General features: G+C 62.5%; 4 protein-coding genes across 11 annotated transcripts; all 4 read left to right on the top strand.

Moving 5' to 3' along the window:
• The first annotated feature begins 1,101 nt into the window (after window positions 1-1,101).
• On the top strand, window positions 1,102-2,894 carry HAX1 (HCLS1 associated protein X-1). Its single transcript, XM_084223198.1, has 8 exons — window positions 1,102-1,221; window positions 1,355-1,566; window positions 1,647-1,789; window positions 1,923-1,968; window positions 2,087-2,202; window positions 2,297-2,447; window positions 2,521-2,676; window positions 2,765-2,894. The coding sequence occupies exons 1-7, from the start codon at window positions 1,169-1,171 to the stop codon at window positions 2,634-2,636; spliced, it is 837 nt and encodes a 278-aa protein (XP_084079324.1). The 5' UTR covers window positions 1,102-1,168; the 3' UTR covers window positions 2,637-2,676; window positions 2,765-2,894.
• Window positions 2,895-3,520: 626 nt separating this feature from the next.
• AQP10 (aquaporin 10) lies at window positions 3,521-5,460 on the top strand (the record flags this gene model as incomplete). The annotated part of the gene is made up of 6 exons (XM_084223018.1): window positions 3,521-3,625; window positions 4,245-4,371; window positions 4,467-4,604; window positions 4,691-4,809; window positions 4,881-5,098; window positions 5,169-5,460. The coding sequence occupies 6 exons, from the start codon at window positions 3,521-3,523 to the stop codon at window positions 5,458-5,460; spliced, it is 999 nt and encodes a 332-aa protein (XP_084079144.1).
• Window positions 5,461-5,717: 257 nt separating this feature from the next.
• Window positions 5,718-15,756, top strand: ATP8B2 (ATPase phospholipid transporting 8B2). Of its 7 annotated transcripts, none has more exons than XM_084223361.1 (27): window positions 5,718-5,911; window positions 6,654-6,712; window positions 7,369-7,482; window positions 7,633-7,731; window positions 7,889-7,950; window positions 8,061-8,133; window positions 8,504-8,577; window positions 8,721-8,800; window positions 9,009-9,167; window positions 9,246-9,334; window positions 9,408-9,604; window positions 10,313-10,521; window positions 10,674-10,717; window positions 10,792-10,957; window positions 11,027-11,215; window positions 11,415-11,530; window positions 11,681-11,827; window positions 11,919-12,030; window positions 12,155-12,260; window positions 12,377-12,518; window positions 12,597-12,780; window positions 12,971-13,194; window positions 13,486-13,569; window positions 13,735-13,980; window positions 14,067-14,205; window positions 14,290-14,420; window positions 14,512-15,756. In XM_084223361.1, the coding sequence occupies exons 1-27, from the start codon at window positions 5,881-5,883 to the stop codon at window positions 14,797-14,799; spliced, it is 3,564 nt and encodes a 1,187-aa protein (XP_084079487.1). In that variant the 5' UTR covers window positions 5,718-5,880; the 3' UTR covers window positions 14,800-15,756. The 7 variants fall into 7 exon arrangements, with proteins under 7 accessions (XP_084079487.1, XP_084079485.1, XP_084079486.1 ...); XM_084223359.1 differs by having other exon boundaries at window positions 5,719-5,911; window positions 11,681-11,845; XM_084223360.1 differs by having other exon boundaries at window positions 5,720-5,911; window positions 8,507-8,577; window positions 11,681-11,845.
• Window positions 15,757-15,902: 146 nt separating this feature from the next.
• IL6R (interleukin 6 receptor) lies at window positions 15,903-19,603 on the top strand. Of its 2 annotated transcripts, XM_084223370.1 has the most exons (10): window positions 15,906-16,147; window positions 16,928-17,173; window positions 17,256-17,379; window positions 17,725-17,909; window positions 17,986-18,146; window positions 18,216-18,360; window positions 18,441-18,484; window positions 18,612-18,690; window positions 18,778-18,886; window positions 18,963-19,603. In XM_084223370.1, the coding sequence occupies exons 1-10, from the start codon at window positions 16,054-16,056 to the stop codon at window positions 19,150-19,152; spliced, it is 1,377 nt and encodes a 458-aa protein (XP_084079496.1). In that variant the 5' UTR covers window positions 15,906-16,053; the 3' UTR covers window positions 19,153-19,603. The 2 variants fall into 2 exon arrangements, with proteins under 2 accessions (XP_084079495.1, XP_084079496.1); XM_084223369.1 differs by having other exon boundaries at window positions 15,903-16,147; window positions 17,986-18,360.
• Window positions 19,604-19,724: the final 121 nt, after the last annotated feature.

Raw genomic sequence — 19,724 nt, 5'->3', positions numbered from 1 at the left:
TTTTTCTGTTTTGTTTTGTGGGGTTTTGTTTGGTTTGGTTTGGTTTTTTGGGGTATTATTTTTGGTTTTTTTCTATGCAGTCCAGATCTTGTATTTTTCAGTTCCACCTGATCCCTTCAGCTGCAGCCCCGAGCGGGGATTTACTGAAGAGAATAAAGATCACAAAGTGATGTGTGTATTTTTTCCACCTTTTCAGCCTCGTTCCCTGTTTTTGGTGCAGGGGGTTGGGTGGCCCTGGGCGGTGGGGGCAGCGCTTCCCCCACCCCTCCCCAGCTGGTGTTTTTGTCCCCTCCTTTTGTGGATTTTTCCTTTTCCCAGCTGCAGTGCTGGGCAGCAAGATGCCAGCACAGGGATAATGCCCTCCCTTCTCTGAGACCCTCACCCGTCATTTCTGCTTCCTACTGATCTCTGCCTTGTGTCCCCACTGCTCTGATGCTGCTGCTCCTCCCTTTGGGGTCCAGGGATGCTCCCTCCAGCCCCTCATCCCCGCGAGCTCACCGGGCAGTGCGGCAGGGTGCTCACGGACACCGGGGAGGGCAGTGAGACACTGGCAGCAGTGCCTGGCCCTGCAGTTCCCGCCGAGTTTCCCCTCAGCCTCCGCGCTGCCAGCTCCGGGGCAAAGCTGGAGCCCTCCCGGGGCTGCGGGGGAGCGGCGGGGCCGGGATGGGCGCTGGAGCTCGGCTGGGGAACCGCAGGGCCCGGAGCGTGGGGCCCCGTCAGCCCGCACTGCTCCCACGGGGGGCCCGGGGCATTCCCGGGGTAGCTGGTGCGAACAGCACGGGGCGGCGGGGCTCGGGCCGGTCAGGCCGGGGCGGCTCCGGCCCGCGCGGCTCTCGGGGCCCCGGGCCGGTCACGCCGGGACGGCTCCGGCCCGCGCGGCTCTCGGGGGCCCGGGCCGGTCACGCCGGGGCGGCTCCGGCCCGCGCGGCTCTCGGGGCCCGGGCCGGTCACGCCGGGGCGGCTCCGGCCCGCGCGGCTCTCGGGGCCCGGGCCGGTCACGCCGGGACGGCTCCGGCCCGCGCGGCTCTCGGGGCCCGGGGGGGTGCACGGGACGGTCGCGCTGGCGCAGCGCCTCGCGACACTCGGCGGCGCTTTACGGTCGCGGCGCTTGGCGGCAGCGCGACCCGGGCCGGACGGGGTAGCGGGACCCGGCGGGACCCCGAGCGGGATGAGCTTCTACGACGTCTTCCGCGGCTTCTTCGGGTTCCCGGGACGCTGCAGGTGACCGGGACCCCGCCCGTCCCCTGGGTGCCCCCGCACCGGTCCCTCTCTCAACCGCCCGTTGCCCCACCGGCCCCGGCCCTCCTCCGCTTGCTCCGGGCTGTCCGGGTCTCTCACTGCTGCGGTCCCGCAGACCCCGGGACCCGCTGTTCGGCGGCGCGGCGTGGGATGACGAGGAGGAGGAGGAGGAGGGTGGCGGCCCGTCCATGTCGCAGCCCCCCCAGGACTTCGGCTTCGGATTCAGCCCTGGCTCCTCCCGCGGCGCCTTCGAGGAGCTATTCCGGGACATGGGCGAGCTCCTTGGCGTCCTGGGGGGGTTCTGGGCCGAGCCCCAGCAGCCTTTCGGTGGGTACGGGAAGGGCTGAGCGGGACTCTCGGGGCCGCTCAGAGCCCCTCGGCCTGACCGATGCCCTTGTGCTGCCCAGAGCCCGGCCTGCCCGGCCCCGGGGAAGGCAGCGCAAGGCGCCCGCTGCGGGACTCGATGCTGAAGCACCCGGAGAGTCCCCCTGCCAGCGCGGCCCCGGGGAGCTCCGGCGATCTGGCCCGGCCATGGAGACCCTTCTTAGGGGTGGGTGAGGGGTCTGGGCTCTGCCTCCCGCAGGCTCAGAGCGGCAGCCCGCTCTGTGCTGGTGCGGTGTTGCCCCAGTGTCGCGCTTTGCTTCCCGTCACTGCCGTCAGTGGTGCGTGGCTTTGTCTTGCAGCTGGAAGATGCTCACCGAGCTCCCCCTGGCCTCAAGGAAGACCAAGGTGGGTGCTGGGAGCAGGGGCTGAGGGGCCTCTGCCCTCCCTGCTCCAGCCGCCTGTGCTGCCACAGCCTCCGGGGTGTGTCCCCGTGCTGCAGCCACCACCTTACCTCTCCCCCCAGACCTGGACTCCCAGGTCTCCTCCGCTGGGCTGGGGACCATCCTGAGACCCAACGAGCCCCGGTCCCACTCTTACTTCCAGAGTGTCTCTGTCACCAAAGTGACTCTCCCTGACGGGGTGAGTGTCCCTGCCGGTGCAGCAGGGCTGTGGGAGGCTTGGGGACACTGTCCCCGTGCCTGGGGAGTCTCTCAGGGCTCGGTGCTGTGCGCAGGGGGTGGAGGAGCGCCGCACTGTGCAGGACAGCCAGGGCCGCCGGGAGACCACGGTGACACGGCGCAGGGGGGACCAGGCCTTCATCACCACCACCAAGGAGGACGGGCAGAGCAAGGACTACCGGGAGGAGGTGCTCAACATGGATGACCGTGAGTGGGGCTCTGGGGAGGACGCAAAGAGTGGACGGGGACCCCACTGAGGGAGTTCTCTCTGCCCTCCCAGGGGAGCTGGCACAGTTTGCTGGCACGTGGCCACAGCAAGAAGAGCTTCCTGCTGCCAACCTGGGCCCCTCATCTGTGCTGGGCAGCTTCCTCCGACGCTGGTTCTCGAGCTGGTAGCTGTGTCCAGTCCTGATTGAGCAGCCCATATGTGTGACAGGTGCAGGCTGGCGGGACCGTGGGCTTGCCAGGCCTGTCAGAGCAGGCAGTGGGCAGCAGCCTCTTCTCACCACCTGTTTTTGTTGTAGATGGGTCAGATCTTGCTGGGAAGTGCTGCCTGGGCTGGAGGCTGTCCACCTTCTGCAGCGCTGCAGAGCCACAGGGAGCCCTGTGGTGGTCAAGTGTATGTGTGTACAGAGCAATAAAGTCTATTTATGCTAAATGGTGACCTTCCATGCTCCTTCAGACTGGAACCTCATCTGTTTGGAGGCAGATTCCCCCTGTTCACCAGGATGACTCTGGGGGGCTGCCTCAGGGGTGATTGCTGGGCTCCTGTGCCTGCACTGCTCCTTTCTTACCTCCCTCTCCCATTTCCCTGCCCGATGCTGTGCTAATGCCTCCCCTGGGCAACTCTTGAGGGCCTGGCCCAGCCTGGAGGCCTTTCCAGGATCTCTTTATTAGTGTTGACTGCAGCTTTCCAAGATCTCTTTATTAGTGTTGAGTGCAGCTGTGACTTGGGCAGGGATCAAGAGGGTTCCTGGCCAGGCAATACCTGTGCCTGCTCACCTGAGTGAGGTCATGGCTCCCCATGGCCACCTGGGGCTCAGGGTGTTCCTACCCGCCCTTGCCCTGCTGGGGTGCAGCATTGTCACAAGGTGTCCCCAGCCACACACAGGACTCTGGTCGCTGCCAGGCGTCTCCCGTGGTGCAGCCATGATTGGTTTAAAGTCTGCACATAATCACCCACCTGGCTGTGGGGCTCATAAAACCTGCTGCGAATTAGACATCTACACCACTCTGAGCACCGCCAGCGCTGCCACTGCTGCCTCTGCCCAGCTGGCACCATGGGCACCACTTCTTTCTTGACGAGAGCCCAGGGTCTGCTCCGCATCCGGAACCAGCTGGTGCGGGAATGCCTGGCTGAGGTGCTGGCCACCTTCGTGATGATGGTAAGCCGGGCACACAGGTGGGTTGGGGCTGGGGGTGTCAGGGTGTGTGTGACAGGGCTGTTGGTGGCGGCAGGCACCAGAGGTCCCCGGGCTCTGATGCTGGCCCCTTGGGGCTGGGAGGGTTTGGGGCTGCGCCACACTCAAACGTGCAACTCGGCACTGCCTGTCCTCCCCCTTGGACCCTGTTCCCACAGCATGGTCCACCCTGTGCCATGGCTCGGGTGCAATCAGGGTGTGGTGCTGGGCAGTGTGTGCTTTGATAGCTCCTGCCTCAGAGCAGGCAAAGGTTGGGGCTCTGGTGCTGTTCTTAGCATTTGGGCTACATCCCGTAATGGCAAATGGTGTCCCTGGGGCTTTGTTGTGGCACCTCTTCCCCAACTCCTCCCCACAGAAAGCAGTTTATTTAATTGCCTATAATTTGGTTACTTTGCCATCAAAACCACAAGTGAGGGCAGTAACCACCTCCCTGCCAGTCCCTGTCTGGTGTCCAAATATTGGGGAGCAAAACCAGGGTGCAGCACCAGCAGAGCCCTGGCCTTGCTGCCCTGCAGTAGCAGTGGTGGGAGGGTCTCAGCACGAGGCCACCAGGGCTGAGGTGGAGCACATCCCTCTTCTCCAGACAATCACCCTGGCCAGCGCTGCACAGAAGATCGCCTTCTTTGAGACTAAGGGGAATATCATCACCAGCTACCTAGGAGGCGCCCTGGGTGTCATGGCAGGCATCTACACAGCAGGGGGAATTTCTGGTGAGACAGAAGAAGGGGTCCCAGCTCTTGCTATCCCCTGGCTATGAGTCTCCCAGGACCCTCCACTCCCAGCCCTTCTCCCTACTCCATTGCAGGGGCCCACATGAACCCGGCGTTCTCCTTAGCCATGTGCCTGATAGAGCAGTTCCCCTGGTGGAAGTTCCCCATCTTTGTGGTTGTGCAGATCTTGGGATCTTTCATATCTGCTGGAGCTGTTTACATCCTCTACTATGGTATGGGGGAGCAGCATCGGACAAGGGAGCCCCACGGTGATGCTGGGGAGGCCAGGTTTATGTATATGCTCTGCCTCTGCCCCCAGATGCCATCTGGCACCATAGCAATGGGACCCTTACTGTCTCTGGCCCCCAAGAAACTGCCTCCATCTTCGCCACTTACCCTGCTGACTTTGTGTCTGTTGCCAATGGCTTCTTGGACCAGGTGGGTGCCACTGTCAGCCCCCCCAGCCCCCTCAGTCCCCATGGTGCTGAGCTGCTGTGCTGTCCTCACAGGTGATCGGCACAGGGGTGCTGATAGTGGTTGTCATGGGCATCATGGACCCCCGCAACAAGCCTGTCCCCAAGGGCCTGGAACCAGTGGTTGTGGCTCTGTTGGTGCTCTCCATCGAGTGCTCCATGGGGGCCAACTGTGGCTGCCCCCTGAACCCTGCACGGGACATCGGGCCCCGGCTCTTCACCTATCTGGCAGGTTGGGGCCCAGAAGTCTTCAGGTGGGTAGAGGGAAGGGGGCGAGGTGGGAATGGCAGGGATGATGCCAAGCCTACCCTGTCCCATCCTCAGCAGGGGCAATGGGTGGTGGTGGGTGCCACTGGTAGCACCACTGCTGGGGGCCGCCGTGGGCACGTACCTGTACCAGCTCTTCGTGGCTTTCCACTACCCGGAGGAGGACAGCGAAGTCCTGGCAGAGCAGGGCTCCATCGTTCTAGTCAACACCGCCATCGACGCAGACATTGGGATGTCACACAAGGAAAAGGACGCTGAGGAGACAGTGCCTGCCGAGTACCCCCCACCACCAAGCACCAGCAGCACAGTCTCCCCCACAGTAACTGTCACACCATTAAAAGAGTCCTGAGGGCACGGCCTGTCTTGTCTGTGAACATGGGGGTGCAGGGGTATGGTGGAAGGCCAGCCAAGCCTGGCTGCAGGGGGACCCCGGCCTGGGGGACACGAGCTGCTAGTGTGGGGGCTGCCCCATGGGATCCGGGGTGTCCCCGGGACCCCGGCACTGCCCCCGGCACCCCGTGGGGCTGTCTCTGCCCCCCCCGGACTCACACGGCTCCCCGGGTACCGCCCCGCTGGCCAGGGCGCCGCCGGGGCGGCAATCTCGGCCGGCCCCGCGGCCGCGCTCCGCCGCTTCCCCGCGCCCCCCACCTCACTTCCGCCGCCGACCGGCGCCGCCGCGGCCATGGGGAGCTGAGGCGGCGGCAGAGGCAGCGGCCCCGGCCCGGCCCGGCCGCCCGCCCGCTCCCCATGGGCTGCGGCGCCGCGGGACATGGAGCGGTGCGCGGCCCGCCGAGCCCCGGGTAAGCGGGGCCGCGCCGGGCCCGGGAGAGGCCCGGGTGAAGCCCGGGTGGGTCCCGCGCGGGCCCCGGTGCGGCCGTTGCCCCAGTAACGCGGTGGGGCGGGAGGGCCGGGCCGGCGCCGTGCCCCGGGAGATGTCCGAGAGGTGGCAGCGGCTCCGCGAGCCCGGCGGGGCGGTGGGTGCGGGGTGGGTGCGGCGGGGAGCAGAAATGGGGCCGGGGGTGCAGAGATGGGGGTGCAGGGCTGCAGCTGAGCGGGGCTGGGAGTGCGGACATTGGGGATCCAGGAATGCAGCAAAGCAGGGCTGAGGGAGCAGAGGTGTCCTCTGGGGGTGCAGTGTCTGGGCTGGAAGGGACCGGTGACCTCGGGGTGCCGAGCTGGGCGAGCAGGGAGATGCAGAATCTGGGGCTCTGGGAGTACAGGTAAGTAGACCTGGGGGTCTCACAGTGCAGGCTTGGGGGGATCTGGGGATGCACAGTTTGGGAGTGGAGGTACAGTTAAGCAAGGTTGGGGTTCAGGGTGTGCAGGGGCATAGGTCCTGGCATGGGGGAGCACAGGACACATAACACAGCTGGGGAGACTCCCTGTTCCTGCTTTCTGGGGTCCTGGGACTAGCTTGGCTCTCTAGTTCTGGGACTAGATTGGCTCCCAGTCAGAGGAGATTGGGGTGTGAGGGTTCAGGGTGTCTGGCTGCAGCTACAGGGGGTGTTGGGCTGCAGGGGGTGACAGGGCGCTGTGTTGTAGAGGAAGAGCGTCGAGTGCGAGCCAACGCGCGGGAGTACAACGAGAAGTTCCAGTACGCAGTGAGTGAGGGGGGCTGAACCCCTTCCCGGGGCTCCTTGGGCAGGTCTGTGGGGCTGGGGTCTGAGTCACCCACACCTTGGTGGGGGGGAGGGGGGGAAGGCATTATGACTACAAAATAGGTGTTTGTCCCTGAAGAAATGGTGCTGATGACATGAATGCCAATATAGCTGTGGGGCCAGCGGGCACAGTGCACTCCATGGGGAGGATTCAGCCTGCCCATCCTTGGCCAAGGCCCAGAACCCTCCAGCTCTGCCCAGATCTCAGCCTAGTCCCACATTGCAATGTGGATCATGGAGCAGCTTCTGAAGGTGCCAAGGGAGGGCAGTGCTCACCCTGAGCTCCCCTCATGTTGGAGGTTATCCTTGGCTGCTCCAGAGCTGGCTGCAGAGAGGAGAGAAGGGGGTCTGGGTTGTGGTCACCCTTATGGGGGCCAGGTGCTGCTGCTGAAGGAGGCTGGTCCCAGGGTACCAGCTGGTGACTGAGCCTGAGGAACTGGCTTCCCAAGGAAGCTGCCAGAGGTAGCACAGGAGCAGGAGCCTGACCCCCCAAAAGAGCATGGTGAGCCACAGCCCCTGCCCTCCAGAGTGATCTCATCTTGGGGGCTTATGGGGCCTCGGCAGCCTGTAAACCCCCTTCTTGTCCCATCTGTTCCTAGAGCAACTGCATCAAGACCTCCAAGTACAACATTGTCACCTTCCTGCCTGTCAACCTCTTCGAGCAGTTCCAGGAAGTGGCCAACACCTATTTCCTCTTCCTCCTCATCCTGCAGGTGAGTGCAGTCCTTCCCTGCCTGGACATACAGGAGGGCTCCAAGTAGTGCCATACTTTGGAAGGGGGGGAGGTTTGGCACCCTCGAGCAGGGGCAGTATGAGCCTGGGGCTGGCTGATTCCTGTGTAATTTCCTGTTCCCTGTCCCCAGCTGATTCCTCAGATCTCTTCACTCTCCTGGTTTACCACCATCGTGCCTTTGGTTCTTGTCTTAACCATCACAGCTGTCAAAGATGCCACTGATGACTATGTGAGTGGCTCCCCCTGCGCCCCTCTGCCCACTGGGCAGGGGGTTGGGATGCTGTGCAGGGGTGCAGTGTCTGGGGCCATGGCATTTGAGATGGTGGGGGAGCACAGGACCCCATCCCCAAGAGGCTGACAGTGCTGTCTCTTCCCCCTGCTCCCAGTTCCGCCATAAAAGCGACAACCAGGTGAACAACCGGCAGTCTCAGGTCCTGATCGGTGGAGTGTGAGTGTCACGGGCACAGAGCAGTGCAGAGGGAGCCAGGGACCCTGCGGGACGTGGCAGTGGGCAGGGCAGGGCTCCTGCCTGACTGCAGTTTGCTGTCCCCTCCACAGCCTTCGGCAGGAGCAGTGGATGAACGTCCGTGTTGGAGACATCATCAAATTGGAGAACAACCAGTTTGTGGCGGTGAGTGCAGCCCTGAGACAAGTATGGTTTCAGCAGGCTGGTTGGCACACAGGGACCATGGAAGGGTGCGGTGCCACTCCCACATTGCTTTTGTGCTCCTCTGTCACTGCCCAGGGTGGGGACATTAGGGACTTCCAAGTTGCATTTAGGTTGGAGAGTTGGGGCCATAGTGGAGCCATGTTTTGAACTCTGAGGATCTGGGCACTTGGAGCGATGGTGGCTAGGCTCAGGAGCAAGGGATGCATGGGGTTAGGGATGGCCTTTGCAGATGCTCCAGGGAGTTCCAAGGACATCCAAGGGCCAGGAGCTTCCCTGGGGAAGGCATGGGGGAGTCCCAGTGTTGGCACAACCCTTCACAAGTCTCTCCCAGCAGGCTGACCTCCTCCTCCTCTCCAGCAGTGAACCCCATGGGTTGTGCTACATAGAGACTGCAGAGCTGGATGGGTAGGTGTCCCTACTCGTCTTGGGGGAAGCAAGAGGTGGGAGTGAGGGTGGGCTGCAGGCAGGGCAGGCGCTACTGGGCAGCACCTGCAAAGGCTCTCCCTGCCAAGCTGTCTCTAACCCATGTGGTGCCTTCCTGCCTGCAGAGAGACCAACATGAAGGTGCGTCAGGCCATCCCCGTCACCGCAGAGCTGGGGGACACCAGCCAGCTGGCTCGCTTTGATGGTGAGTGCCCATGCCCAGCCCTCTGCCACGGGGCAGCCCTCCACCTTCCTTCCTCTGTCATCCTTGGTACACAAGGACCAGCCACGTGGCACTGTCATTCTGCGGCTCAAATGGATCTCTGGAGAGCCAGGGATGATGCTGGGAGTACTGGGATGGAGCTGGCCCTGTGGAGAAGGCAAGTCCCAGCTGAGGCATACTGTGCACCCAGGTGAGGTGATCTGTGAACCCCCCAACAACAAGCTGGACAAGTTTGGTGGGACTCTGTACTGGAAGGAGAACAAGTACCCCCTGAGCAACCAGAACATGCTGCTGCGGGGCTGCGTCCTGCGCAACACTGAGTGGTGCTTTGGCCTCGTCATCTTTGCAGGTGGGCTGAGGCAGCAGCTGCTGCTGTGCTGCACAGAGGGGAGGGAAAGACACCCCCTGATGCCTTCCTGCTCCCCAGGACCTGACACAAAACTGATGCAGAACAGTGGCCGGACCAAATTTAAGCGGACGAGCATCGACCGGCTGATGAACACGCTGGTGCTCTGGGTATGCAGAAGGGAGATCCTGGGAGCCCTGGCTCTCACCCAGTCAGGGCTCTTATGTAATGTTCTTTCCTCAGATCTTTGGGTTCCTGGTATGCATGGGAGTGATCCTGGCCATTGGCAACGCCATCTGGGAGCACGAGGTGGGCGTCTGCTTCCAGATCTACTTGCCCTGGGACGAGGGGGTGCACAGTGCCTTCTTCTCTGGCTTCCTCTCCTTCTGGTCCTACATCATCATCCTCAACACTGTGGTGCCCATCTCGCTCTATGTGAGGTAGGGCAGGGGGCAGAGGGGCTGGGCAGGGGGTGTATGAGAAATTAGGGGTGCCCTCTGGGGAGGGGAGACAGGGATGGAGATCCACAGGCAGAACGGTGTGTTCTGTGGGTGGGTGTGGGCTACTCTCTTGGTGACAGGCCATGTCTGCCTTCAGGGACACCCCAAGACCTGAGGACCCCACAGGTCCCTCAGGGCCCCCCTGGCTGTGTCTGGCTGCTCGTCTCTCCCTGCCCTGGCTGCACGCTGGCTATTTTGCTCTGCCCTCCTGCAGCTCTCAGGCTCCTGCACTGTCCCCTTCTCTCTCTCTTTTAATTTCTCTCTCTTTTCGTTCCCCAGCATGGGTTCTGTCACCCTTAGCCCCGAGGTAAGAATGTGTCACCTCCACCCCTCCCACTCATTGCTGTCTGCCCTGTGGGCTTGGGAGGGGTTCAGGGTTTGTAGGTGTGTGAGATGCCTGGGGAGCCCCACGGGCTTCCCCCTGGGTGCCTTGCCTTGGTCCCCAGCCCTGGCTTAGCGGTGGCTGTCAGCAGGAATGGGTTGCAGGCCTGCCCCCGGGAAGGGTGTGGGAGCTAGCAAGCTGTGGGGGGCACCCGGGGTGCTGGAGTGGCCAGGGCACTGAGGGTCTGGGGTGGGCATGTGTATGCCTGTCGCTGGCTCAGCAGTGTGCTGCCCTGCCCCAGTGACACCCAGCCATCCTCCCTGCAGCGTTGAGGTGATCCGGCTTGGGCACAGCTACTTCATCAACTGGGACAAGAAGATGTACTGTGCCAAGCGCCGCACGCCGGCTGAAGCCCGCACCACCACCCTCAACGAGGAGCTGGGGCAGGTGGAGTACATCTTCTCTGACAAGACTGGCACCCTCACCCAGAATATCATGGTCTTCAGCAAGTGCTCTGTGAACGGGCACAGCTATGGTGAGTGCCAGATGCCAGAGCCAGGCTGGGGCTCCCCACCTCCATTTGGGGCAGTCAGGGAACAAGGGGGCTTAGTGAGAGCATCTTGGGGCAGCAGCAGCTGCCTTGGTGTTGGGTGTCTGTCATAGTTAACTCCATACTCTGTTTTGCAGGTGATGTGCAGGACATGCTGGGTCACAAGGCAGAGCTGGGAGAGGTAAGGGTGCTGTCAGTTTGACACCTGCCCACACTAAGTGCCACAGGGGGGTAACCCAAACTTTGCCCCTGCAGAGGCCAGAGCCAGTAGACTTCTCCTTCAACCCGCTGGCAGACCCACGGTTCCAGTTCTGGGACCCCAGCCTTCTGGAAGCCGTCAAGCTGGGAGACCTCCACGTGCACGAGTTCTTCCGCCTGCTCTCGCTCTGTCACACCGTCATGTCCGAGGAGAAGAGCGAAGGTAGGCATGGGGTAGAGTCCGTCCCTGTGGGTCACAAGACACTGTCACTGACCCCCATGCTGTCTGCAGGGGAGCTGTTATACAAGGCTCAGTCCCCAGATGAGGGAGCGCTGGTCACAGCTGCCAGAAACTTTGGCTTTGTGTTCCGGTCCCGCACACCCAAGACCATCACAGTGCAGGAGCTGGGTCAGGCCATCACCTACCAGCTGCTGGCCATCCTGGACTTCAACAACATCCGCAAGCGCATGTCTGTCATCGGTGAGGTCCTGGGCACGGCACGAGGGCTGGGAGGGCCACGTGGGGCTGCAGCACAGGGCTCATTGTGGTGTGCTGGGGGACCAGTCCAGTGCTGATGGGGATGTGACTGTGGAGGCATTGGCAGGTTGATGGCTGGGGGTCAGAGCAGGACCTGCTCCTGCCCCCCTGAGCCAGGCACCTTTTCCCCTCCTCCCTGCAGTCCGCAGCCCTGAGGGCAAGATCCGGCTGTACTGCAAAGGTGCTGACACCATCCTGCTGGAGCGGCTGCACCCCCTCAACCAGGACCTGACCAGCATCACCACCGACCACCTCAATGTGCGTACAACAGGGTCCTGCAGGCGGCGTGGGGAGGAAAGAGTGGCTGCCCAGGAGCCTGAGCTGGGCTTGTGCCCTGTCCTAGGAATACTGCTGGGGTCTGGGGACACCATCAGGGTCTCCAGCACAGCCAGCTCTGACCGCTTGCAGGAGTACGCTGGCGAGGGGCTGCGGACTCTGGTGCTGGCTTACAGAGACCTGGAGGAGAGCTACTACAAGGATTGGTCTGAGCGGCTGCATCGAGCTGGCAGTGCCCCTGAGGCCCGTGAGGATCACCTGGCTCGGCTCTACGATGAGGTGGAGCATGACATGATGGTAGGTGGGCTGGAGGCTGAGGCTGATGGTGGCTGTGGGCAGCCCCTGCTGACCTCCTGTTTGGGTCCCCAAGCTGCTTGGAGCCACAGCCATCGAGGACAAACTGCAGCAGGGGGTCCCAGAAACCATTGCCATCCTGACGCTGGCCAACATCAAGATCTGGGTGCTGACAGGGGACAAGCAGGGTGAGTCATGGCTGAGGTGCTGGCTGGAGATAAGGATGTTTGTGGGCTGGATTCCACCTGCCTGGGATCCCTACTGCTCTCTCCTGAATGGACTCTGGCTCAGCCCCTGGTTTCCTGTCCCCAGAAACAGCTGTGAACATCGGCTACTCCTGCAAGATGCTGACAGATGACATGACAGAGGTGTTTGTGGTCACAGGCCACACTGTGCTGGAGGTGCGAGAGGAGCTAAGGTGAGGGCTGGGGGAGAGGACACAGAGCAGTGCCAATGTGGGGCACGGCTGCAGCTGGGGGAGCTAGAGCTATGGAAGGGCTCTGAGATGGAACCCTGTGCCCCCTCTCTCCTCAGGAAAGCCCGGGAGAAGATGATGGATGCATCACGTTCTGTGTGCAATGGCTTCTCCTACCAGGAGAAACTCTCCTCCAAGCTTACCTCAGTGCTGGAAGCCATTGCGGGCGAATACGCGCTGGTCATCAACGGTCACAGCCTGGTAGGGCCCTGGGAGTGCCAGGCAGGACAAGGCCTGGCTGTGTACCATGATCCCAGCTGTCCCTTGCTCTCCTTGCAGGCCCATGCACTGGAGGCAGACATGGAGGTGGAATTCCTGGAGACAGCGTGTGCCTGCAAGGCCGTTATCTGCTGCCGTGTCACACCCCTGCAGAAAGCCCAGGTGGTGGAGCTGGTCAAGAAGTACAAGAAAGCCGTCACTTTGGCCATTGGGGATGGGGCCAACGATGTCAGCATGATCAAGAGTAAGGCCTGGGATGTGGGGGACCACAGGAGAAGACAGGCTACCCCCCTGCACCGTCCTGGGGCCTGTGGGAGCTTCTGTGCTCACCCCTCTGTGCCCCACAGGAACAAAGTGCCTGCGCTGGGGGTGCTGCTCTCGTCCCCTGTGCTCCTGGCAGTCCTCTCTTTACCTATCTCTCCTTCCCTCCACAGCTGCCCACATTGGGGTGGGCATCAGTGGGCAGGAGGGCATCCAGGCCGTGCTGGCCTCCGACTACTCCTTCTCCCAGTTCAAGTTCCTCCAGCGCCTGCTCCTGGTGCATGGGCGCTGGTCCTACCTGCGCATGTGCAAGTTTCTTTGCTACTTCTTCTATAAGAACTTCGCCTTCACCATGGTCCACTTCTGGTTTGGCTTCTTCTGTGGCTTCTCAGCACAGGTGGGTTGGTCGCTTTTCTCACTGAGAGCTGGGGAGGGTTTTCCTGCAGGGCTTCTCGGCTCTGAAGCGTGTTCAGGTCCATGGACTCCCCGTGGGGACTCATCCTGAGCCAGGAGGCACAGCCTGGCATCCAGCGTGCAGTGTGTGAGAAGCCTGTGGTCAGGGTGGGCAGTCCTGGGGGGCTGGAGACAGCTCTCCTGTCCCTGCAGCTGGGGGCACAGGGACTTGGGGGCTGGCTGGGGCACAGGGTGGGCAGGTCTTATGCCTTGCTGAGTGCTCTATTCCATACAGACGGTGTATGACCAGTACTTCATCACGCTGTACAACATTGTCTACACGTCTCTGCCTGTGCTCGCTATGGGTGTCTTTGACCAGGTATGGCGGGGGGTAATGAGAGGTCCCTGGGTGTGTGAGGAGTCTCTACCCACCCTGTGGGAAGAAGGGCTGCCTGGGTGCCTGGGGCGGGCTGTCCTTGTCATCCATGGGCTGTGGTGGAGGCTGCTCCCACCCAGGGCTAAAGGGAGGTGCCCATGCCCCCAGGATGTGCCAGAGCAGCGGAGCATGGAGTACCCCAAACTCTACGAGCCTGGGCAGCTGAACCTGCTCTTCAACAAGCGGGAGTTCTTCATCTGCATTGCCCAGGGCATCTACACCTCCATCCTCATGTTCTTCATCCCCTACGGCGTCTTTGCTGATGCCACCCGTGATGATGGTGCCCAGCTGGCCGACTACCAGTCCTTCGCCGTCACTGTCGCCACCTCCCTCGTGATTGTCGTCAGTGTGCAGGTAGGGACGTGGCTGCTCAGCCCCAGACCCTCGGGGCGCCTCAGACATCCCCTGAGCCCTGTCTCTCCCTGCATCCCCCCCACTAGATTGGCTTAGACACAGGATTCTGGACGGCCATCAACCACTTCTTCATCTGGGGCAGCCTGGCCGCCTACTTCGCCATCCTCTTCACCATGCACAGCGACGGCCTCTTCCGGATGTTCCCCAACCAGTTCCGCTTTGTGGGTGAGTCCCTGTGTGCCCCATGCTCCCCACGCCAGCAGGCTGCTGCCTTGGCCTGGCCCTCACTGGGTTCATTCTTTGCTACAGGTAACGCGCAGAACACGCTGGCCCAGCCCACGGTCTGGCTGACCATCGCCCTCACCGCCGTAGTCTGTATCGTTCCCGTTGTGGCCTTTCGCTTCCTTAAGCTGGACCTGAAACCAGAGCTCTCGGATACGGTGAGAGAGCGTGGCTGTGGGAGCGGTCACAGGGTCCCAGCCCTGAGGAGAGGGGGTTCCCCAGGGCCCTGAGCCTGCCCTGTGTCCCCAGGTGCGCTACACTCAGCTGGTGCGGAAGAAGCAGAAGACGCAGCACCGATGCATGCGGCACGCAGGGCGTGCGGGCTCACGCCGCTCTGGCTACGCCTTCTCCCATCAGGAGGGCTTCGGGGAGCTCATCATGTCTGGCAAGAACATGAGGCTTAGCTCCTTGGCACTGTCCAGCTTTGCCCCCCGCCCCAGTGCCAGCTGGATTGACACCCTGCGGAAGAAGAAGGGCTGCGAGGGCAGCAGCGCCGGCAGCCCCGGTGGCGCAGCCGACAAGACTCCCAGGGTGTGAGGCTAGAGGGAGTCACATCCCCTCCTGTGCAGCTGGGGGCTCCCCTCCTCTGCCCCTGGCCCTGGGGAGGGCAAAGCCCCATCTCAGCAGGGTCCCGTGGTAGGAGCAGAGGTGATGTGGGGGCCAGTGCTGAGGGTTGGAGGAGTCTGGACTGTCACCTTCTAGCCAAAAAATACACCCAGGGAAGGTGGATGGATGGATGGATGGATGGATGGATGGATGGATGGATGGATGGATGGATGGATGGATGGATGGATGTCATCACCATCAGCCCCCTCCCACCCCCCGTTCACTCCTCCATCAGTATTCAATTCCACTGAGTGCAAATGCCCTATCGCACATGAATGTATCGTACCAGAGGTGCAGGGCTGTGGGAGGACTCTGGCCTCTCCATGGCCTTCACCCACGTGTCTTTTTTTTTTATATAAACAAAAAAAAGGAAAAAAAAGACCCCCCCAAAAAAATGGCAACCAAAACAAACAAACAAAAAAAAAAAAGGTAAGGAAAAACCTCTGAGTTTACAGAGCGACTCATTTCTTGGCTGGGTACAGGGAGAAGGGGGGAGGAAGGTCACCCTCCTTGTCCTCCTGCTTCAGGGTTCCCCAGGACGGTGGGTGCTGGGTCGGAAAGGGGAAGTGTTCTGTGCCACAGGGAGGCTGGGGTTTTGGCGGCTGCCGTGATTCACTCCCACGCCTGGTCTTGCGCAATGCTCGGCCTCTGGTTCCTCCCTCCTCCTCCTCCTCTCCAGCTCCTGCGGGACTTAGCACTACTGACGTGTGGGTGGGCAATGGGGACCCTGGGGAGCCTCTGGGACTGCTGGGCTCCCGGGGACGCGATACCAAAGAGGAGCTTGTTAAGACGGGTGTTGGCCAAGGCCAGAGGGAATTTGGGGGGTTTTGGGGTTGTTTCGGTGGAGGGGCCGCGGATCGAGGTAGATAATTTATGGCGCGTTTCTGTCTGGCCTAATGGTATCATTTTATGGTTCTTGAGAAAAAAAAAAAAGCCAAATCAGCTCTTTTTTTTTTTTTTTTTTTTTTTTTTAATTTAAAAAAAGAAAATGTTCTGAGCAGATCCTGCCGTGTCCCGTGTCCGGGGGAGGGGCGGAGGGGGTAGGGCACGGCGGAGGTGGCGGGGAGCCGGGGCCGGGCCGGGGCGGTGTTGGCTCGCCCGGCCCCGGGCGCACGTGCCGCCCCGCCCCTCGCCCGGTTTCACAACCCCGGCGCCGCCGATGTTTTCTTACCCGGGACTGGGCGCATGGCGCGGCCGCCGGGGCCGCTTCTTCTCCTTCTCCTTCCTCTCTGCTTCCTCCTCCACCTCGCCGCCACCGGGCGGCCCTGCGGCCCCGCCGGTGAGTGCGACCGGCACCGGGCAGCGCGGGAGCGGGGGTGGCCCTGAGCCTCTGCCGGTACCTGGGCCTCGTGGGTCCGGGCACGGCGAGGGGACACACGCGGTTCCGTGCCGGCCCCAGAGGAGCTCAGCCGGGCCCGGGGAGGCGGGCGGGTGGGGGTACGGCACCCCTGGGTGGGCGCTGTGTCCCGGTACTGTGTCCCGGGCGCTGGTGGGTGCTGTGTCCCGGTGCTGTGTCCCGGTGCTGTGTCCCGGGTGCTGTGTCCCGGGCGCTGGTGGGTGCTGTGTCCCGGTGCTGTGTCCCAGAGCTGTGTCCCGGGTGCTGTGTCCCGGTGCTGTGTCCCGGTGCTGTGCGTGTGTCCCGGGCGCTGGTGGGTGCTGTGTCCCCGGTGCTGTGTCCCGGGCGCTGGTGGGTGTTGCGTGCGTTCCCAGCAGCAGGAGGCGAAGGGAACAGCAGGTTCACGCTGGCTGCTGACCTTTGGAGGGAGCCGGGAGCGCTGCCCAGGCCCGACCAGGACCGGCAGCCAGCACAGTCATTTAACCCCTCTGGCACTGGACCGACCCCCATTCAGGGACTCCTGGGACCACCGTTCCCTGTGTGCCACCTCCCCCGAGCTGTGCTCCCCACCACCAGACCCCTCTGCAACTCTCCAGCTCAGTGCCCTGACCCTCAGGAGTCACCGGACATGGGGAGCAGATAATTGGGTGCCTTCCATCTCCAGGGACACCCACCAGGCCTGGGGTCTCACCTTCATCGCCCTCTCTCCTCTTGTTCCTCCAGCACTGCCGCGGGACACGGTGTTGGGCCACCTGGGAGCCAACATCACGTTGACCTGCCAGGACGAGGTGCCTGCGAACGCCACGGTGTTGTGGCAGGTGGAGGAGCAGGGAGCAGCAGGGGGCTGGGGACGGCAGCTGGCAGAGGGAAACGCGCTGCTCCTGAGGCAGCTGCGCTACGAGGACTCTGGGCACTACAGCTGCTCCGTGGGGAGCCACCTGCTGCGCTCCCTGCGGCTGCTGGTGGCAGGTGGGTCCACGCTGGGGTGGGAATGTCCCTCGCAGCATTGCCTGTGATGGCCCCTGTCCCCCAGCGCCTCCCTGCCTTGCAGAGCCCCCCGAAACTCCCCAGGTCTCCTGCTACCGGCGGAGCCACGACAAGGATGTCCTGTGTGAGTGGCCACAGCAGAAGAAGCCATCCCCAGGGACACGAGCGATGCTCTGGGTGAAGCGGAGGTGAGTGCTGTCCCTGCATCCACCATGGGCTGGTACCCCAAGAGGACCAAACATGTCCCTCTCCATGGACCTGATGCTATCAGGGACCCCATGGCTCAGGCTGCTTGCCTCCCTGCAGACCCTTTCCCTAGGAGCTACTGGTAGCAGGGAATCCACAGCACAGGACGTGTTCCTTCCCCATGGCCCCATTGCCCAGCGCTGCCTGGGACCCCATGGCACAGAATGCATCCCTCCCCACAGACCCTTTTTCTAACACTGCTGGGGACCCCACAGCGTAGGACGTGTCCCCCACAGCTGCCCTGTGCCTAGAGCATGCTGCAGCCCCCCTGAGCTGTGACCTCACAGGTTTGTGGCTGAGAATGCCACAGAGCAGCGGTGCCGCTACTTCTCCAAGGCACGGAAGTTCGTTTGCCGGGTGAAGGTGCCACCTGGCACTGATGATACCAAACACCTCGTGGTGTCCACGTGCATCAGCAACAGCGCCGGTGGCTCGGCTGGCAAAGACAAGATCATCACCCTCAGCAGTGTCCGTGAGTGCTGCCCGTGGCTGAGAGCTGGGGGGGCAGGGGTGCAGTGCGAGGCCCTGAGCCCCCACTCCCCCAGCAGTGAGGCCAGACCCCCCGGTGAATGTGACAGTGCAGGCTCTGGAGAAGGCGCCGCAGCGGCTGCAGGTGAACTGGTCCTACCCCCCCTCCTGGGACCCCCGCTTCTACTGGCTCCGCTTCCAGGTCCGCTACCGCCCCGAGCCTGCCCCGACCTTCGTGGAGGTGAGACCCTGCCTGCTGGCATGCCCCTTGTCCCTGGCCAGGCTGTCTCCAGCCCCGTGTCCCCTCCAGGTGGATCAGGTGACAACAACTTGGCTCGACATCCGCGACGCGTGGCGCGGGACGAGGCACGTGGTGCAGGTGAGGGCGAAGGATGAGTTTGGCCACGGCACGTGGAGCGAGTGGAGCCAGGAGGCCGTGGGCACCCCCTGGACAGGTAGGAGGGGAACGTGGGGCCCTGAGACTGGGGGCTCAGCATGGGCTCTCCAAGCCTCATGCTCCCCCCTCACTGTGCAGACCCTTGGGAGCTCACCTCTGAAATGGAGCCTTTCAGCTCACAGGTAACAATGGTCTCAGCCCTGGGAAGCATCACACGCTCCTGAAGGGGTCTCCTGTCCCCATGTAGGACATGGGGACACCAGGGCACGGGGGCTGACCTGTCCCATTGTGCCTCCCCACCTTTTTCAGGTCCCCACAGAAGATGGCACCTATGGGGTGACACTGTTCCCCAGGCTCTTTGAGGAGGATGATGCCAATGGTGCTGGTGGTGAGGAGGGATTCCTGCACTGGAGCTGGGGGGCAGGGACACCCAGTCCCTTATCCTCACAATGAGCCCACCCATTCTCTGTGTCAGGGTCTGTGATGGAATCCAGCACCCGTCCTGTGGCATCCCCCTATGCCTTCCTGGTCACCGGGGGGAGTCTGCTCCTTGGCATCACCCTGTTTGTTGGCATCGTGGTGAGGTGAGTGCCAGGGGGGCTGGCCCAGGGGGCTGTGTCTGCCCCCTCCCTGACCTGGAGCCTCTCTTCTCCCCTGCAGGTACAGGCAGATGTGGTGGACAAGTGGGCAGGAGACAAGCAAGCCAGAGGGCGAGGGGCAGCACATGCTGGTCCCTCTAAGCTTACCCCCGCCCACACTCAGTGATACCCCTCTGCTCTCAACCCCTGCCCCCTCAGCCCCTGAAGTGCTCCACATAACTCAGGCAGATTATTCCTCCTCAGGGCAGTAGCCAGGGGCTGAATATGCTGGTAGGTGCTTGGGGGTTGGATGGAGTGTCCCAGGGCTTTGATGTGGCTCTGGGAGCAGTTCCCCCGCACTATCTGGTGGTTCTGTGGCTGGGACAAGCCTCTGAGGAGGAGAATCAGTGCCATCCCCCATGGGGAAGCAGCTAGGAAAAACTCAGACTGGGTCCTGGGGGCACCTTCAGCACCATGGCCAAGCTGGCATGGCCAGGAGTGACAGCGCTGGAAGCACGGCTGCACCAGAGTTTGGGAGCTGGCCCGGGACCGGGTCTGGGGGTCCCACAGGGAAGGGCCAAGTCCCTGCAGTGCCACGGGGCTTAGGAGGGAGGGCCTGGCTGGATCAGCCCCACACCTCTGCTGCAGCCCCCTCGGGGCTCCTTTTTAAAGCACACGTCAGGGAAACAGGACAATGTGGTTCAAATAAATGCTTTGGATTTATGCTGGAGTGGCTGCTGGGAGCGGGGTAGCAGAGGGGTCGCTGCAGCCCCCCCATTGCCTGGGAGTGGCTCCAGTGGGGTTGTACCCCCACTTCATTCACCCTCGCTGTACTCTTACTGTG

This window comes from Fringilla coelebs (genome assembly GCF_963513975.1).
Source record: "Fringilla coelebs genome assembly, chromosome: 29".
NCBI lineage: Eukaryota > Metazoa > Chordata > Aves > Passeriformes > Fringillidae > Fringilla > Fringilla coelebs.
The sequence above is the reverse complement of the archived record's forward strand: the minus strand, read 5'-3'. Positions and strand labels throughout refer to the sequence as shown.

Bases quoted from the DNA above. Each gene is read 5' to 3' on its own strand.
- HAX1 (XM_084223198.1), top strand. From the start codon at position 1,169: ATGAGCTTCTACGACGTCTTCCGCGGCTTCTTCGGGTTCCCGGGACGC. The intron at 1,222-1,354 runs GTGACCGGGACC...GCGGTCCCGCAG, and splicing joins GGGTTCCCGGGACGCTGCAG to ACCCCGGGACCCGCTGTTCG. The intron at 1,790-1,922 runs GTGGGTGAGGGG...TTTGTCTTGCAG, and splicing joins CATGGAGACCCTTCTTAGGG to CTGGAAGATGCTCACCGAGC.
- ATP8B2 (XM_084223359.1), top strand. From the start codon at position 5,881: ATGGAGCGGTGCGCGGCCCGCCGAGCCCCGG. The intron at 6,713-7,368 runs GTGAGTGAGGGG...ATCTGTTCCTAG, and splicing joins ACGAGAAGTTCCAGTACGCA to AGCAACTGCATCAAGACCTC. The intron at 10,522-10,673 runs GTGAGTGCCAGA...TCTGTTTTGCAG, and splicing joins TGTGAACGGGCACAGCTATG to GTGATGTGCAGGACATGCTG.
- IL6R (XM_084223369.1), top strand. From the start codon at position 16,054: ATGGCGCGGCCGCCGGGGCCGCTTCTTCTCCTTCTCCTTCCTCTCTGC. The intron at 18,361-18,440 runs GTAGGAGGGGAA...CTCACTGTGCAG, and splicing joins CGTGGGCACCCCCTGGACAG to ACCCTTGGGAGCTCACCTCT. The intron at 18,485-18,611 runs GTAACAATGGTC...CACCTTTTTCAG, and splicing joins TGGAGCCTTTCAGCTCACAG to GTCCCCACAGAAGATGGCAC.